This window comes from Aythya ferina (genome assembly GCF_964211825.1).
Source record: "Aythya ferina genome assembly, chromosome: 20".
Classification (NCBI taxonomy): Eukaryota; Metazoa; Chordata; class Aves; order Anseriformes; family Anatidae; genus Aythya; species Aythya ferina.
Window position 1 is genome coordinate 8,950,984 of NC_140318.1, and position 19,380 is coordinate 8,970,363.

The following is a 19,380-nucleotide window of genomic DNA, read 5'->3' on the forward strand; positions in this document are numbered from 1 at the left end:
GTATCTCTCCCAGTGCAGGAGCATAAAACTAGGTACAAAACAAAGTCCCATGATGAAGCAAGGTAGGATGTTTGGGGAATTTGGATGGTTAGCTGGCTGTTTGGTTTATTTTTAAACATGGAGGGCAAACTGGTGGAAGGTCATGGTGGCTATCAATTGCCGTCACGATGGTTATTTTTCCCAAGCTCTGTGTCATGATTTTGCTCCAAAAAGCAGTCCAGACCTGAGGGTGCCTAGAGAAATATGTCAGCTCTGTCAAAGCTAATAAGATTGATATCAAGACTGATCTGAGAATGTAGTTAGTTATATCTGTTCCCAGCATTTAATCTTTTCATGCATTGACCTCGCTTTCCAGTAGACACATTTGGTGTCTGTTAATAGGCACTGACGTCTCTGCTACAGAGCTGCACTGTTCCAAAGGGAATCATAAAAGCTTCTGCATCAAGCAGAAATGTTTGCACGTTTTACATCATATAGTTCCAAGACAGAATTGCACAGAGCTGAGAGTATTTGTCAAACCCTTTCAGCCTGCTATCCTCTTTCTTTCAGCGCTGGACAGCCCATCAGGACTAGTGGTGGTGAACATTACAGACTCGGAGGCTCTGGCAACCTGGCAGCCAGCAATTGCTGCTGTGGATAACTACGTTATCTCCTATGCTTCTGAGGATGGTAAGAAGAGTTAATGATGGGTCAGGGAGCTGACAGTGTTACAGCTCTCAAGAGATGCTCAGAAATGGGTGCAGCAATGTGGTTCCAGGAAGATAGGCTCAAGGGGGAAGGGGAGCAGGGCTGTTACTTGATGGAGAAGCCTTGCTTGAAGCATTTCAAATAACATAATTTTAGTTATGCATTCCTAATTCAGCCATGAACAAAGGTAACCAATATTCTTGAAAAGAAAACATGGTGTTATAATTCATATGAACACTAGAGAGTGCTAATACTTTTAGAGAAAGGTTTCTTCTGTTAATTCAGATTCAGCAAAGGTGTGAGCAGGGAGACAAGCTCTGAGTTTTCACTGTTTTGCACTTGGTTCCCAGCTGGTAACAAAACGATCACTGAGTGGAGCGTGGAGTTGAGCACATAATGACGTGTCTGAATAATACCGGGTTCTCTTCTGTGTTTTTGGTTTTTTTTTCCTAGAGCCAGAAGTTACTCAGATGGTATCAGGAAACACTGTGGAGTATGACCTGAATGGCCTTCGACCTGCAACTGAGTATACACTGAGCGTCCATGCAGTGAAGGACACACAAAAAAGCGAGACCCTCTCCACCCAGTTCACTACAGGTGCTGTCTCCCACCTCACTGCAGGGAGAGGGGGAGGGCTGTATCTCCCCCAGTCCTACCAGGCCTACTTTTCTCTACTACCATAAAGTCAGCCAGCACGTCGATAATTTTTTACTAGACACCTGAATTTTGATAGCATTTTCAGGAGATTTTTCCTACTACAAAGCTGGTGTGGCTGGCCCAGGAGGTGGTTTTCTGTCACCAGTTCTACAGATTCTCACAATAGCAGTAGCTGCATCTTTGAGGGGTAATATTGGGGTACCAGTGCTGAATGTATCCAGTTGGTTACATCCTTATGACTCATGCACATCAAGGAAATCATGCACTTTCTCATTTTCCTGAGCATAGAAAGTTATTTGACTTGTCCCAGGGAGTTTACTAGAAAGCCAAGAGCAAATTCAGTTATAATTATGGTGGAGAAGGGAGTCTGTAGCAAGACCGACTGTGAAAGGTTTGCCTGTTCAAAAGAGGCATCATAGGAACCAAAGTTTTTTTCCTGGGAATATGGAAATACTGATCTGTCTTCTTGTGTGAAATACTGAAAGGCATGGTTTTGTTTCAAAAGACATTTCAATGCAGCTGCTTATAAACCAACATACCTGAGACAAGCCAATTTTTTAACTTAAATTAAGTAAATACCTGTATTTTAAAACTTCCAGAGGGGAAAGTATTTTTAAATCACAAAATTAAAAGTTGTTTTTTTTTTTTTTTATGTAAAATTTCTTCAGAGGGAAACCTTGTTTTCCTGGCCTGTTTTAATACCCCGCTCATAAGACAGCCTCTCTACTAAGCTCTGAATCAATGTGATTGTAATTGGTCTACTGTCTCCTTCAGGAATGGATGCTCCAAGAGATTTAAGTGCTACCGAGGTTCAGTCAGAAACAGCTGTGATAACTTGGAGGCCTCCACGTGCTCCTGTCACTGGTTATCTCCTGATCTATGAGTCCATTGATGGCAAAGTCAAGGTATAGCATTTACATCCACACCAGAAGGTCTGTGCCTCAGTACTAGGCAGTAGAGATGCTCAGAAGTGCCCAGCACTGGTTACCTAAGCACATGCCTTAAGAGAAACGTGGTAAAATACTATGTACTTTTTACAGTGCTAGCTTGAACATGAATGGATTTAAAACGTGTTAAAGTACTTTCTTAAATTATATCCTGAAACAGAAGCTTATTTGCAGCCTGAATTTTGATGGTCATCTCTCAGCAATAAGGATAAAGGCACATGCAGCTATTTTCTCTTATTCCAAACCTGTGTCATGGAGCAAACTCACAACCCCATAGAATGGGATTGCCTTTTTCTAACACAAGAGAACCCAGCCTTGTGTGCGTGAGGTGCCTAAAGCCTTTGGAAATGCCTCTTGCTATCTAATAATTTTATTTAGTTCCTACATGACTAGTTTAAACTAGATGCTTAAACTTTTATGAAGTAATTCCTAGCAAAAATGACAGATGACTTTGAATGGCCAGCCTGGGATGTTAGAAAGGGATTTTCAGGAAAACAGATTACTTGAGCACACTGAAAATCAGTCCTTTATGGTTGCAAAGAAAAAACTTTTGAGGACTAGAGGCTGATATTTCCAGGCTTGTCCTAAAGGGTGTTCCTACCTAATTTTTTATGAGTTTCACAGAGACGTGTATATAATATGAACATTCAAGGTATGTAAACATTTATGTTGACCTGTTTTTAAACCACACAACTTACACACTATGACATTTAACATTCATTTCCAGACAGCTTTTCTAAATAATGTTATCATGACAAAAATCTTTGAGAAATACGCATTTTGTATTAAATAATTTAAATGGTTAAAATATCATAATTACCACAAATAATCTGACAAACTAAAATATGTTGCAAGTCCACTTATAATTTTCTTACTGAGGTTTCCCTGTATTATTTATCCCATAGGAAGTCATCCTAGACCCTGAGACAACTTCCTACACCCTGGCAGAGCTGAGTCCATCTACCCAGTACACGGTAAAACTCCAGGCACTGAACAGATCCCTGAAGAGCAGAACAATCCAGACTATTTTCACCACAAGTAAGGACGTTAGAGTGTGTAAGCAGCCAAAAGTGCAAAAGTCCCTGTTCTCCCTAAGTCTTTGTGCCATCTGCTTCCCCCAAACTGGCAGGTTGAAATTTACATCCATATCATCTCTACAGTCCTCTTTCTGATGAAACATCCTGCTTTTCCCATGTAAAATGCTAAAAGGGACATTACTTTTTAAAATCCAGACAGACACCCTGATTTATCTCTGTATTGATGTGCAGCAATCTGTTAAAACAAATCCACATTTTAGGTTGAAATGAGGCAAAACACATGCACAGACATAAAAATCAGTTCAGCAGTCCTCAGAGCAGAATTTCTGGACAGGTTTTTTCTCCTCGCTCTGAGATCAGTTTTCACATGGTGATGCTGGCATGTCTGTTCCAACTCTAAAGGGACAGCTCTCCAGCAAGCTGAGTGCCAGAATAGATTGGGTTCTCTGAAGGTCACTTCATAGTTGACATATCTGTCCGTCACTGGTCTCATGGACACATCTTTTGATGGCAAGGAAAATAAAATGTTGCTCAGTATTAACTGTGAAAGCCTTGCCTGTCGTTTGTCTCTCTTTTCACGGCTTTTAGCCTTTCAGACCTAGCAGGCCCTTAGGCTGGTTCCATTGCTCCTTCTACCCTTACACAAACTTTAGCCCAAGGACTCACAAAAGTGTTCATAAAAGTCACATTGCCCCGAGTCTGCTCACAGTCAGCCCTTGTGTAAAACAGGGTGAATACCACCAACAGGCTGGGATCTGCAACCAAAAATAGAATTAAATCTGCGTGTATTTAAGTGACATTTGGCAAATTGACCATAAACAGGGACTGAATGAGGTTTCTTGCCCCAGGCAAATGCAGCATCAGCCTTGTCCAGACAGATGCTCGAGTCTGGGCTTTACATTAAATGTATGGTTAGTTTAAGTGAGAGGGAAACACTGAAGGAGGGAGGGAAACACTCCCTGCAGAGAGCTGCTTCTCCCCACATCCCAAAGCTGTTGCTAATTCTTGGTAGCCAAGGCACAGACAGTGAAGTGCTGCACACTGGAAGGGGAGCAGCCACCCTATGAGCAGCAACTGCTAAAACCTCTCTGATGGACATACCAAGAACATCACTTAATTAATTAGACCATTGGCTACAAAAGTTAATGGACAAAATGGATTTAAAAAGAAAAAAAGTTTTTTGGAGTTAGAAATTGCCCTGGCTGTGACAATACTATTAATTATCAGGAAAAAGTGCTTGGTGACATTTCCTTGTAGTTTCAAGCTTTATTGTTGCTTTTGTTAATTAAAACGTTGGTCTTATAGTATTTAATACTGTATTTGCTAGCAAAACAAAGCCCAATTTATTTATTTTTAGTTGTAGTTCTGCTTTTCCATTTCCACCTTCCTTCTCTGTCACATAAGCAAAGATTGGTAGGTTTGATTTTACCCAAAAGGTGCTGTAAACATAGGGCATGCCATTCAAGTATTTAGCTGGCAGATATACTCCCATCATAGCAGGGAGTACTTATTTGGCTTTCACAATTCTTTCAAAAGCATAGACAGATGTGTAAAAGCTTACTCCAAAGAAAAATATACATCATCTGGTGTTTAACTGAAAGTTTTTTGTGTGGGGGCTAGTAATTACAAGCCAGTTCCTGAGCTCTGTACCTGGCCATGCCATTGACCCACCACAGATTTTCATGAGTCATTTAAGTTCAGCAGGTTTGTTGTAATTGCTGATTTCTTAAGGACTGTTTTGTCTTTTCTTTTTCATGCAGCTGGTCTTCTCTATCCTTACCCTAAAGACTGCTCCCAGGCTCTCCTGAATGGAGAAGTCGCCTCTGGGCTCTACACAATTTATCTGAATGGCGACAGGACCCAGCCTCTGCAAGTCTTCTGTGACATGGCCGAAGATGGGGGCGGATGGATTGTGAGTAAGGGGGAGGGAGCCCATGCCACCTTTGCATTCGTCTGCCTGTGCCAAGAGCAGGGGTAGCAGATCCCATCCCTGTGTTCCTACAGTGTCACTCACAGAGCAATGTTATCAGAATAGAGCTGACTTGTCTATAAATTTGGCAAATTTTATCACAGATAGGACACCTAGGTGCCTAGAAGTGAGGTTGTTAGCTCTCTGTAGCTGGAGGAGGGACGGATGTCTCCAGGGAATGGGTCATCTCAGTGTTCTCAGCACTTAGAAAGGCATGAATTGCTGCCCCCAAACCCTGATGTCTCTTCACTGGATGGACAGGGAGCTGAAATGACCATCTTTAATAACTTTTAAATAGTTAATAGGTGAGACAAGGGTGGACTCACTCAATTTAGATGGGAGAGTAAATGACATTAAAGCAGAGGCGCCCTCTTTACAACAGGGGGAACCAGGTCAGAGAAAGCATTTGTTCAGCAGCCACACGACATGGTGGCTGGCCAGGATTCCCAGGCTGTTACAGAAGCTGTGTCCCACCCAGACAACAAATGAATGGCAACAAAAATGCCAGCTGTCTGTGCTGGCATCCTCAAATATGAACGTGACAGAGGGACCCAGGGCAGGGAAAAGAAGAAGGAGCTGGAGAAATGCATGGGTAGAAGGCGAGGATGTAGAAAGTCTTGGCTGAAAAATACAGAGCTGTGTGGGGCCATTAAAAAAGGAGAGAATAGAAACTAAAAGACCACATCACATGGGGTATCCTGGGAACGCGGTAGAGAAGACTTACCTAAAAAATACAAAGAATGTTAACCTGACTTGGAACAATTGCAGTGAGACTGCTGGTTTGAGTGATAGGGGTGCCAAGCTCTGCATTTGTAGAAGCTATGTTGCTGGTGTCCCTTCCGTCAAAGGCAGTTTGGCAACAACATTTGCATGCTGTGGTTGTAGGTATTCCTGAGGCGCCAAAATGGAAAGGAAGATTTCTACAAGAACTGGAAGAGTTATGCGGCTGGCTTTGGCGATCCTAAGGATGAATTCTGGATAGGTAAGTGGCAAGAATTTATCTTATTCTAAAAATAAAACACAGAGCCCAAAAGTCTAGGAGACACTTGGAAGCCTCCATTCAGTTGGCAAGAGTATTTGTAAAGGAGAACATAGTCCAGGCAAAGGAGACTCGGCACAGCATGCTGCAGGGCAGACAGATTGCCGGGTCCAGCCCTTCAGTTGCAGTTCATGAATGTCACACTTGGGTCACTGAATGTACCAAACCAATGCCCAGTGGTACTCTGTAAGAAGTCAGAAAGTAACCTGAGAAGCAACTGCAAACTTGCTGTACTCCCAGGGTGTTCCCAACAAGAGCACATGACCCGACAAAGTAAAGTGGGGTAAATAGAAGTAAAAAGCAAATGTTCAAAGATTGCACTACATTTTATTTGCTCACAGATGAAAGATAATCACACAGCACCAGCTTTGATTACATCTCTCTAAGGGCTTCATGCTGCTGTGATTTGAAGGGCTGAGAAGGTCTCTAAATCTGCCTGTTTCTCTTTGGTTTTGCACCAACATTACCATAAAACTGAAATAGCTCACCCTCCCAACCAGTATTGATGTCCTGGTGTATCTACACAGGCCAGTTAAACGCCCTTTATAAGACAAACGTATTGTTCATGTATTCCCACAGGTCTTGAGAACCTCCACAAAATCACTTCTCAGGGCCAGTATGAGCTGCGTGTGGATCTGCGAGACAGAGGCGAGACAGCTTACGCTGTGTACGACAAGTTCAGCGTCGGGGACTCGAAGACCCGGTACCGGCTAAGAGTGGATGGGTACAGCGGCACAGCAGGTAAGCTGAAATATTTTTTGCTTCTGTTCTTCAATTTCCTCCCAGTTGGCTCAAGTTACCATTGTGTCAATGTTGCAGATGAGCAGCACAGCAGGTACCTCTTTCTTGTATGTCAGGTATTTGAAAATATGAAAATAACAATATCTTTTATATTTCCATTCTAAATCCTCCAGTCATTTAGGTGCCACTTTTTATGGCATACTTATGACAGAATATAAACAAGTATATTAAACAGCCACATATCTTGTTTGGTCAGTGCTTGACTGTCATTTGTACAGCTAATAATAACTTGGCAAAGTCTCATCTTGCCAGTGGAATATGCAGCCAAGTACTGCTATAACATGGTTTCTAATTTGCTGAACAAATTATCTGCCTTTTGTCATACTGGGGCAATGCTTGCAGCCCTTACTGGATCCTCTTCAGTGCTTCAGAGGACTGAGAGAAATCCAGCTCCAGAGAGTGTCTTAAAGGGAAATACTACTGTAAGGTACAAAAACCAGACCACAAAGATGCGTGTGGACTCTGCTCTGTGACCTTGACATGAACTTTCTGCACAGCTAATAAGGAAGCAGACAAACGTTGATAAGCAGCAGTAGAATTAATGTCTGCTTAGGGCAAACACACTGATGCAGAGCAGTAGTAGCTGCTACAGAGATTAGGATTCAGTCCTACTGCTTCCCATTTTTCAGTGTTCAGGGCTAAGGTTAATGTTACAGTAACACAGATCCTATGGCACATATGCACTGAAGGCTGCTCCCACTGCACCCATCTATAAACCAGTACCCAGGCCTTGGGAATGGGAAGTCAGCTGCAGGCAGACATTTCTCCTTCTGTGCTTCAGGCTAATGAAGATGGGTGTCTTAATTGCAGGGACCAGCTAAGTGTGGTGACTCCTTTGGTTTTTGCCCATGCTTTATGGGGGTCCATTTGGGATCAGTCTGTTCACACTGCCTTCTGCTCAGGGCTGAAGTCCAGCTTCCAACCAGATGTGCAGGAACAGCTCTGTGAATAACCACTGAATGACTTGGGGGTTACAGACCAACTGGAAAAATGTTTGAGCTGCCTTCAACAACAAAAACTGTGTACATCCTTCTGAAGCAAAACAAGTCAATTTTGAAATGACTTAGACACACAGTCCAAATTTTTGTGCAGAATGGTCACTCCCATGTAATCTAAACCACACAAGCCACTGACCTGGTTCTTTCTTTTGTCATCCCCACCTAGGTGACTCCATGACCTACCATAACGGCAGGTCCTTCTCCACCTTTGACAAGGACAATGATTCTGCTATCACCAACTGTGCTTTGTCATACAAGGGTGCATTCTGGTACAAGAACTGTCACCGAGTCAATCTGATGGGCAGATACGGTGACAACAACCACAGTCAGGTGAGTTTGGTGTTCGAAGGCTTCCCTACTGCATGAGAAGAAGGGGAATTGCAATTATGGATCTGTCCAGTGGTTCAGCTAGCCAGAAGCCCACCAACCAAGCCCACACCCCAGACAACAGACAGTTGCTCACAAAACAAAAATTTCTTGTCAGCTGGGGAAATACTGATGGTTTTGTGTCATTTTCCATGGGCATCTCTAAAGTCTGCAGTCTAATAATCATAGTTTACAATATGTGAAACAAAATGTTCTTCGTGCCATGAAGGCCAGGCAAAGAGTGACAGCTCTGGGGGACAGCTTGTGACTTGACTTGTACAGGCCATGTGTGCTAGTGGCCCCTGTACTTCCCAAAGTCCCTTTACTTTGTTTTGTCTGTTCCCAAGTTAGAAAACAAGATCTGAAACGCAAGCAGCAAAGGCTGACAGCAGGGTAAGAAATGGATGTGTGACTTCTCATGCTTCATCTTTGTCTTTGCAGGGTGTTAACTGGTTCCACTGGAAGGGCCATGAGTACTCCATCCAGTTCGCAGAGATGAAGCTGAGACCCTCAAGCTTCCGAAATCTGGAAGGAAGACGAAAGCGAGCGTAAAGCCTTGGGGTGGTGAAAGGGCTACAGGCAGGGCAATGGGGGGGAGGGACAGAGAACAGGGGGTGTGGGGGAATCCTCTGGCATCACTGGGGTGGAGGGGTGTGAGGAGCTGGTAGTTGTACCAAAGCATTGATGACCCTTGGCGCAACAGAGGCTTCTGCAGCAGTCCAACCAACAAGCCTTACATGCCCCAGCGTTTCCAGCAGAGCAGCTCCTGCTGCCCACCAGTAATGTCCTTCACGCCAAAGACAGCGATCTCAAGGGTTGTATGTTGTTTTGTTAATTTTTCTTTTCTCAGCCTCTGGGATGAAGTTCTTCCACAGTCTGACTATCTCTTGGGTGGCCCAGGGTAGGGGAGGGAGAACAGCTTTGTATATTGGTAGTTTGTTTTAGAACCAGCCATATTTTTACACACAGAAATGTGTACGATTAATTATCATTATTATTATTATTAGATATAATTGAAATCCTTTGGTTGTTGGAAAGCCTTTTTTATATATATATCAAGTACCACAGATAAGGAAGGGGTGGGGAAGGGAAAGCAGTGCATTTTTAAACTTAAGCATAAAATTAATATTATTAATATAATGACAAAGTAATAATAATAATGATAATAATAAGCTAAGTTTTTGTCATTTTTATGAGAACCATGCTTTCAGAAACACAGCAGGACAGTGTCTGATTGTAAATTTTTTTAAAAAAAATAAAAGCACAATTACTTTTAAATAAATTTCTACCTTTTTTCATACATGTTGAGTTTGTGCATGTCCAGGGTATATTTACTTACATGGGGAAGTAAAAGGAAGGCTGAAAATGATCAGGCTGCTGAGTCCATACTGAAAACTGTTCCTTTTGTTAGTGGTTGGCTGTAAGTATTCTGCTGGTTTTGTTACAGTGAAAGGCCTCTAAGGATTTGATTTCTTTTAGAACATGCTTCTTTTTTTTCCTGCCCAAAAGCTTTTACATGTTTTTTCTCAGTGTTACTGACCAACGCTCGCTCCATCTAGGTGGGAAGAACTAACAAAAGAAAGCAAGGAAAGTACAGAGTTGTTAGGTACCACCGGTGACTTTGAACACTTGTGTAAATAAAGGGCTCTCTTTTTGTATGAATGAAACCTCTGTGTAGTTCCTCTGTATCATGCTCTTCAGTTGGAGACAATAAAAGATCTTTTGTTTTAACCCAGTCTCTCTGCCCTGCTTCAAGGTTGCCCTTTTCAAACAGAACAAGTGTTTCAGCCCCTTCCTCAGCCGACACTGGGAGGCGGCCGGGAAGGAAGATGCTCTCAGTCTTCTGATCTGATCAGCTCTGAGAATAAGACTTAATGGTACGTGCTACAAAGTAAGGTCACATATTGCTGATTTGACACAGGGTATAAAAAGTGTGCGCGCATGAAAAATAGCACTACAAAGCTCCAAAATCAGGAGGGAGGGAGGGAAGGAAGGAAGGAATCACTTCCCTTCGCCATTGGGTGTCTCCTTCCTAATTTCTGATGTCTCTTCTTACTATATGTATATATTATTGCAGTCCTTCAATTCTCACGTTTCAGAGCTTTAGCTGAGTGTTTATTAGCCCTTGGGAATGATTATGTGCCTGGGCCATCTTCTTCACAGTCTTGACTCAAACTTTGGCATCACCCCAGAGGGGAGAGCCTGGTGGGGACCTCCCACACTCGGGTGTGCAGAGACCAGCGTCACTGTGAGGGAACCAAAGGACAGCAGGAACTGCTGTGCGGAGACACATGGTGCTGCAGACAGAAGCATCAAAGCACGTGTGCTGTGTGTTATTAATAATCAGTCTCAGCAACTGTATTTCAGCAATGTTTAGTGTAGGTGTAATGTTTGTAGGTATTTACAGTGCACCTCCTAGGAACGATAGCGCACAGCTATTCATTGCTGAGCACACATTAGGGCCACAGGCTAAGATGCTGCACGGGACAGACGATTTTTTGTCTGAGAAAGGATAATGCTTAGCTAGGGATGCAGGAGAAGGACCTAATTAGTGAAACTTTGAGGGTCTTCTGTTGACATGGTTTCTATTCCGTGTCTTTATTGTCAGTCTGGCTTCCTCTCCTCATCCACCTGAAGCGTACTGCTGTGGCCTGGCCACCGGCAGGTGGCACACGGAGCCTGTCTTGGTCTGTGCCCGGTCTGTTTGGCAGCTCTTAGAAATAAATCCTGCAGGTATCCAGGTCCAGACATTGCCATCTTTGGCTGTTGCCTTCTTGTACAGTGGCATGCACTACGCAGAGCCTCCCAGCTGCTTGTGTTGTCTCTGCAGCCGAGGTCTTTGTTAGAAAAAATAATTACATGTAGTAAAGCATTGCCCTGTGGCCACGCAGCAGAAACTTTGCAAGGAGACCTGTGAGAAAAGGTGTTTTTTTGTTTCTTTGTTGTTTTTTGGGGGGCTTCCAGGAGTAGGAGCTAGGTCACAGCAAAAGCACGACAAAGAGGAACTCCTGTTTACTTTCTTCATTAATATTATTCCACATACTTTGAACACATTCCCCTCTCCCCCCCTCCAAGTGTGAATTTGTACTAGTGCATGTTGTTTGTTTCGCACAGGGAGCACAATCTCCTTCAACCTTCCAGAATGCTGCCAAGGGGCTGACCTGCAGCACCATATTAAATCCATTCTCTATAATTAACAGCCCCTCTTTGCTGTTTGTTGGAGCAAGTGATTGGCACTATAAAAGAAAGCAAACCCAGTAATGAAGAAACATGCTCCCTTTTAAAGATGTTCTTTCTGTTACTGGAAAATTGCACTAAATCTGTATAACTGGGGATTTGAGAGCTCTTGCAGTGTGTTTACAGACATTCAAGGGAAGAATAGACATCTATAAAACTATTTCCTTGCTTCTGGTAACATCACAAAGCTGCCTGTATCTGACTGTGATGTCTTGCAGCTTGGCAGAGCCAAGCAGGACTGCTGGAGATGGGCTGAGATTTGTACCTTGCTCCAGCAGTGACATGCACACGCTGCACAGAAGAAAGATGATATTTCCTGTAATTACTCACTGTCAGATGCCCTGCTTGATATTTTTCTTGATTACTACTGTGAGAGAGAAACTGGCAAACCCTTGAAGTAGCACATGCCAAAACACCCTTCAGAGCTGACACAAGCTTGGTTTGGTACCAAGCAGCTCAGCCATGGCTATTTTAACATTTATTTGCTTTCAGGTTTTTCTCTCTGCTCCTTTCCTGATTTTAAATTGCAAGAATAGCTTAAAAACACACACAATCTTGAAATTAATTTATAAACCTGCCAAGGGCACACCAAATGCCTGTCTGGTTAGTTTGTCAGATTAAAGAAAACATCACTTACATGACAAAGCAGTGTGGGAGCCTCAGGGGGGCAGGAGCGGAAGGGTTTCAAAAATGTTTGGGCAGCTAGTCTTAAGGTCTCAGAGGTACGGAAGGAGATATTTTGGGAAGTGAATGGAATTCATGGGGTTAGGCCAGTATCCATAAGGGGTATTTTTGAGACACGTAGGTGGCAAAGCATCTTTTTCAGCTCCACTGGACTTAACCTCCCTCCTTCAGTCATGCCCAGCCCTGCAGAAACCCTTTCTCATACTGAAGCCCCAATCTCAGACTTGGATTTCTTACTCAAGCTTGGGTGAGGTGGGGCCCTCGGGCCAGCTGCTGAAGCTTTGGGCAGAAGACAGCTGGATAGGGCATTCTGGGGAACTGAGGCTGGAGGTGATGGCAGCTTTTAGGTTACTAAAGCCTCTGGCTTGCAGTGGGACTCAGACTACTAAATGCTGCTTTTTTTTCATGAGGGTGCAGCCACACTGACCGAGTGGCTAGAGCCCTCCTTTGTGATGTGGGAGATGATGAAACTTTTAATTCTTCTGTTTGCCTGAACCAGAGCAGGACCTTAAGGCCAGCTCAGTTTGACCCCAGGAGATCACCCTCTTCAGCTACACCATCTCTAGGTGGAGCTCTTTAGCTCTCTTCCTGACTCTATTTCATCTTCTTTGTTAATCAAGGGCATTAATTGCATCTATTGCTGGGCTAAATGTAACCACAAAACCTGGGCATCTTCTCTGAGCCTGCATTAGTGAACAAGTAGCTCAAACTGTTGGAGTGACCTGTAACAGAAGGCATCTTCTGCTTCCCATGTTTCCTGTACAAGGTCACTTCATTCGAAATTACATTTTTGACTTGCTTTACTTTAAGAGCACTTGGGTATAACTAGGGCTTGAAGAGCACATAAAACTATCAGTTGAGTATAGAGCGGTCCAGTGGCTGCCCCAGCTACCCCTTTGGCCTCAATTTTCACTACCCGAATCCGAAACTTCAGCTGTCAAAAACCTTCTTGCGGCGGCCGCATTAACTCTGAGGGCTGTTAAACTCTGCAGGAGCAGTACTTTTTTGATTTCTTTTCATTTATTTTCTTTCTTCTTCTTTTTTATTTATTTATTTTTTTTTAACATTCTGTGTGCTTAACGTAATGATACTTTTCAGTCAGACCCCGATGAGTAGAAATGTGAGCTGAATATAAATGTTTAGGTGTCACCTGCAGCTTGGTCTTCCACCCAGAAAATGGCAAGGAGCTGCACTGTCTGCTTAGGGCAGAGCACTGGAGGAGGAAGGGCCTGCTCTGAGCTCCTGGGTATGAAATATCTGCTCTTGTGGCATCAGCCTCATAGGTACCTTGCTATACTTCTGCCTCCCAGGTGACACAGGCCTCTGGAGCACAGCTGGGAGTGCTGAGACAGTGCTTGGCTGCTTGCTGCTGCTTCTCTGCACTTGGTCAGGAGCTACAGACAGACGGGAAACAGTAAGCAGACAGCAGACACCACCATATAACATCACAGATCTAAGATCTTCTATGAGTTATCTATCAGACAAAATAATTAAATGTATTTTATGGGAAGTGGGGGAAACAATGGTTCGTGTAAAAGAAAGGAAAGAAGACACAAACCCCTCAGCAGCACTAGTGTTCCAGGTGGGGATACCCCTTGTTCAGGATTTCCTTACCATTTTCTTTGAAAAAAGTCTGCTTAGAAACCCTCTTGTCTTTAGTCTTTGTTCGTATGCCTCCTTCTTGGGTATTTCCCCAGCAGCCTCAACAGGTAAAGAAATCTCAGCCCGCAGTGCCATAGCAGCTTTATGTGGGCACAACATATGTTTGTCCTGATAAACAAGGAGTGGTTGTAACCAAGAGACTGCAAGCAAATATCAGCAAAAGCTGCACATATGATGATTGTTCTTGGAAGGCTGACAGCCTCACTGTAAAAAAACACATCTTAATCAGACCTTCAATCTAGACAATAACATGACCTCTCTGTGGTAAAGAAGAAGCTGGTTTAGGTGAGAGAGAAAGACAATTCTCAGGAAAAAAAAAAAAAATAGACAATGTAAGAACAGCTCTGGCTTATCCTCAGATGCTCACAAACTCTCCCTGGCTCCAGCCCAAGCAGCTTAGGAGCAGTAACACAACCTTGATGATTGTACATTGAAGAGGTTTTCACTTGACTAGCAACCTTGGTGAGGAATTTCCACGGGGTTGAGAATGAGTCTCCATCCGGACTTGTATCAATCATGTTCCTTCTGCAAGATGAATCAGGCCTATTTCATTCCGCAGTAGAAATGACATCCTAAGCGGAGAACAGGACAGGAAAATAAAACCACCTGCAAGCATTTCAACACCTCCATAATTTGAAGGATGGTTTTATGGAGCTAGTAGGAGATGGAAAAGAAAGATAGAGGAAGATGTTGCACTGTAGTTAAGCAGAGGAACTGATCTACCCAAGTCTATAATCTCTATCTTTCATCCCTTCTACTCCTACATTTCGATACATGCACACTAAAATACCCACTTCATTGTAGTCACTTTTAAAGTATGGGGAACTTGAGACCTCACTGAGATGGTATCTGAAAAGTTACTCATTTGTGCCCTTTTGGGTGACATTGAGGCTATTTTTTTTTTTAGGGTAAAGTCCCTCTTCAGGATCTCTGCAATTGCAACATTTCAAGCTTAGCTTTTCAATGGGGTCATGTGATGTAGGGGGTTCAAGTCACAGCTGCTTCCCAAGCTTGACTTCCAGAAGATTGCAGAGGGGAACAGAGGGGACAGACCTGAAATGGCAGCTATGGTGATGCTGCGCAGCGAGGAGCTCGCAACCTGCCTCCTCCTGCCCCATATTCCTGCTGCAGCTTTCAGGAGCCAGCCTGGCAGCCTCGCTTTGCAGCCTCTGGATATGAAGATGAGCTTCCAAAGCACCATTTGCAGAATGAGCAGTAGTGACAGAGGCAGTAATGGTTCAGAGGTTTGCTGGTATACAACAGGCAGTGCCACTAATAGCTGCTGGCATTCCCAAATTGAAAGCAAGCTCTGCTTGGCTTGCTGCGGGGAAAGGCTGATGCCTGGTGTGCCTCCAGGCCGGCCTGCTTGGGCAAAATCACTTGAAAGGCCTGCGCTATGAGGTAGCATCTGCAAACCCTCGAGGATACACGGGTACTGATGAAGTCAAAACGCACGCTGATTTTACTCGTTCACCTCTTTGTCAGGTACTTTCCTCAGAGGAAATCATTCAGTTTCCTGTGTTTTTACTGTAAATTATATGCTGTGAAGAGGAAAGAGAGAGCAAGACAGACAGACAGACAGATTGGGGAAAAAACAAAACAAAACAAAACCCCAACAACCAACACAAGGGTGGTTTCAGTACAGACAATCCCTTTCACTGCCACTTTTGCGGCTCCCTTTGCCGAAGGCGTCCCCCTGCTTTCTGGTTGTGCAGAAGGGGTTAAAAACAACAGCGAACCTGAAAATTTGTCCACTGCTTAAACTGAAACTACTTTCAGGACTGAAAGTGCTCGTTTCCTCCCCGCCCTTCCTCTGCCTCTACTTTTACTTTACTTACTGCTTTGCCCTTCTATTTCTGTAACTGGCAAAGAGAGAGGAGAAGCAACATGAAATAGGCTCTTTAGTCCACGTGGAAGAAAAAATTCCCAGCTATGTCACTAGAGAGCAGAACTACCCAGATTTATCCTTGCAGATAATTTCCACTTTTTCAGCAATCCGGGTGTAAAGGACTTGAGCTTTGGGAAGAGCTGGGACTTTTTTATTAATAAGATGTTGCAGGTTTCCTGCAAACAGGGCACTGCTTGCAAGGAAGGCACTTTGCCAAAAAAAAAATAAAATAAAATAAAATAAAAATAATAAAAAAAAAAACATGCTATCTTCCCTAATTTCTAGCCCATTATGACAGATCCATGAAGTGTAACTGGCTGAGATAAAGTGAAAAAAAAAAAAAATCCATTGTATTCTGAGTATGTCTATACCCTGAACCATTTGAATTTTCCATAGCAAATGAATGGTAAAAATGAGCTTCAACCCCAGATATGTCATTTTTAATGTTCTAAATACAAGCTGTGTGCATCCTATGCCTTATAGTTTCCAGGACAGACTGCCTGGAAAAAAAAAAAAGGCACCACACTGCAGTGCTGGTACATCAGTCAGATTAATTGCAGGTGCGTTTTTACTAAGAAGCTCATCAGAACAAGTAACACAGGAGGCACCTCACTGTTTTGGCAGCCACCCAGTAGCCAAGAGGCCAGGAGACACCTCTGAAGCTCTGAGTGAATAGCTTCCAGCTGTGGCTGTACCTGGATACATGGATCCTTGGGAGGGAATTCCCCAGGTTCATGTGTGTGAGTGCATCCGACCAGCCTGACTTTCCTTTCCAAAAGTGTTTCCAAGCGATCGTAGTGCCAGCCACAGCTCTGAACTCTTCTCATTGAAACAAGCTAGTATCTCAGCTGCCAGAATTTCAGGGCCTCTGAGCAAAGCCTCATTTCTAAGCCCTCTTTCTACCCCTGTCCCAGACCCTTGACCAGGATCTCTTCCATGAAGTGCTGCTCTCAGAGCAGCTCTCAGCTGCAAGGGGACCGGGATTGCTCCTCGTACAGATTGCAATGCTCACGTATGCGAGTGCAGACGGAAGTGTGCGCGCCTGTTAGCTGTGCTGCCGTACATATGACTGCCATCATGCCATCAGACCAGTGCAAGAATTCAGGCAGGAAACTCCCCTGGTAAAACCCCAAGTGCTGGAGGATGTAATAAGTCACTTTAGGTGACACATCCCTGGTCACTTCTGCACCACCCCGCAATGCAGTGCTACGGGTACTGTCCCATTTGCGTTTTCTTTCCTGTTTGCCTTGCACAGGCTGGTGTGGGCTGTTGTGGCTTTGTCAAGGCCTTTGGGCTGTGCTTCTGCCTGGGCAAATGCTTTCCCCAGCAGCTGCCCAGACTGGGTTAGCATCCTGCACCCAGGCAACCTTCCTCCCTCCACAGCTTGGATGAAGCCCCAAGTGCAGAGGAACTCTGCCGTGAGCTGCCAAACAGTTTCAGCCTCGAGGCAGCTGTATTTCAACAGCCAGTGTGTACGTGTATATGTATTGTATGCATGCACGTGTGTTTATCTATGCATATTCAGAAATTATCTGTCTGGATATGCACTTGCCCACAAATGCAGCTCCACTAGTGTGTCATTGTTCACTGGAGTGTGTGTACATACACACGGACAACACGCACCTATATGTAAAAATGTGTGCACACACATATATTTACTTATGTAATCATTGCAAGGTTGGTACGTGCTCAGTGTCATGGGTATAAAGACCAGAAAGTGCTACCAGCTCAGCATAAATTTCAGCACTTCTTGCAATGTATAAAAGGAGCAGAAACCCTTTTGTTCCTGCTGCCTTCTGATACAGGAGCTCAGCATTGGCCCTCAGCTAGCAGCTGCTTGTGGCTCCAACATCCCTGCAGCCCCACACTTACAGCAAACAGAAATCACCAATACTCTAAAGCAGTCACGTTTGGATACTTTACTTCACTCTACTGTTACTGTGTGATAAAATCACATTTCTTTTATTATTATAGATTTTATTATTGTTATAGTGTGTTTATGAGTGGGAATTTTATGACTTCTGTAGCAATCACTTAGCTTAGTGATATGGTTTAGTGGAGGACTTGTCAGTGTTAGGTCAGAGGTTGGACTAGGTGATCTTGGAGGTCTCTTCCAACCTAGATGATTCTGTGATTCACTTCATTCACTTATGTATATGCTTATATTTAATTCACTTGTTTATATGTATAAGTACATTACAGAAGAAGAAAGGAAAGGATGAACCAGAAAGGTGTCTCTGTCCTGGGAAGGATCTGTCGGATCTGTCCCAGACCAAAGCTTGCTTCATGAGCCTAAGGCCCAAGCAGGTGGGGAACATAATCAAAGTAAGCACAGTAATTGTGTAATTGTAGCTTTGTTTAATGCTCCTTAGGTTTTGCTTCTCTCAGGGAAGGATTTAACATTCGGTAACTTCAGAGCTTCTCTCCTTGCTACAGTTTGGCAATTCTCATCAGTTCTCATCTCAATAAAGCAAGGATTTGGGAGGCTTTGTAGCACACTCAGTTCTGGAGAAGTCTGTTTTCTTCATCATAGCTGAACTCTGAGCAAACACCACCAGATCACGTTACCTATGTGGCTACCCAGGGAACCCTACAGTACAGCAGAAATGGAGACACATGGCATCTCTGAGACAAGAAACCAGCTTTACATTTAAATGGGAGGCAGTAAAAAAGAGAATATCCCATCGGTTCTATCACAAAGGCAAGAAAACCAAAGGCAGCTGCAGCTAATGGGCAGTCTGGAGCTAGCAAGCAGACAGAAAGCAAAACATGGGCACGCTCAGCTGTCGGAACAGTCAGTGCCCACATTAAATTGGATATGTTGTGCGCACACTTGATTTGATGATGGGTCTGGGGAAGAAAGCAGGAAGGATAAAGCTTGGCTGACAAGTGACTTTGATTCCAACTGAAAAATCAAACTGAACACGCGATCAAGCCTAGGGCTTCTGTAGCAAAGAGAACTGAGCTCTGCATACATTACTGGCCAAAGAAACCTCAGTTGCTTTAGTTTCAAGTGGAAGGCTGCGAGATAAGCTGCAGGAGGAGAACCCATTGTTGGGACCTTGCTCCCTCCCAGGTGATCACATTTCCACAGTGTTGAATGTACAGCAGATTTCGGCAGGGGCTGTTGTGCACCTGGCTTTTCTGGAAATAGGCACACTTTACTAAGTGAGCATCCAGAGACGTAAAAATGTGCTCTGAGTCTTGTTTTGTGACACTTCAGTGTTGAGATAAGTACACATGTGCATACAGATTAGGAATCAGTTTAAGAATATATGTATGTACCTTGAATCTTTCTAATAGTTTGTGTCATTCCTGCTAGGAAATCACTTTATTTTAGACAAGTAGGTGTATAATGATAGTTTTTAAGTTTTCTATCGGTGATGTGCATGTGTGAATATGAGTGGG

At 43.6% G+C, this 19,380-nt stretch overlaps 1 protein-coding gene across 4 annotated transcripts in view; it reads left to right on the plus strand.

The window, feature by feature from the left end:
* Nucleotides 1-10,232, plus strand: part of TNC (tenascin C) — a 77,494-nt gene extending 67,262 nt beyond the window's left edge. For all 4 annotated transcript variants that reach the window (XM_084493657.1, XM_084493658.1, XM_084493659.1 and 1 more), the window contains 9 exons: nt 550-669; nt 1,141-1,284; nt 2,119-2,249; nt 3,197-3,329; nt 5,089-5,240; nt 6,183-6,279; nt 6,916-7,077; nt 8,302-8,465; nt 8,943-10,232. In XM_084493657.1, coding sequence (XP_084349783.1) covers nt 550-669; nt 1,141-1,284; nt 2,119-2,249; nt 3,197-3,329; nt 5,089-5,240; nt 6,183-6,279; nt 6,916-7,077; nt 8,302-8,465; nt 8,943-9,053 — 1,214 coding nt within the window. In that variant the 3' untranslated portion in view covers nt 9,054-10,232. The remainder of the gene's footprint in view (nt 1-549; nt 670-1,140; nt 1,285-2,118; nt 2,250-3,196; nt 3,330-5,088; nt 5,241-6,182; nt 6,280-6,915; nt 7,078-8,301; nt 8,466-8,942) is intronic.
* The last annotated feature ends 9,148 nt before the right edge of the window (nt 10,233-19,380 follow it).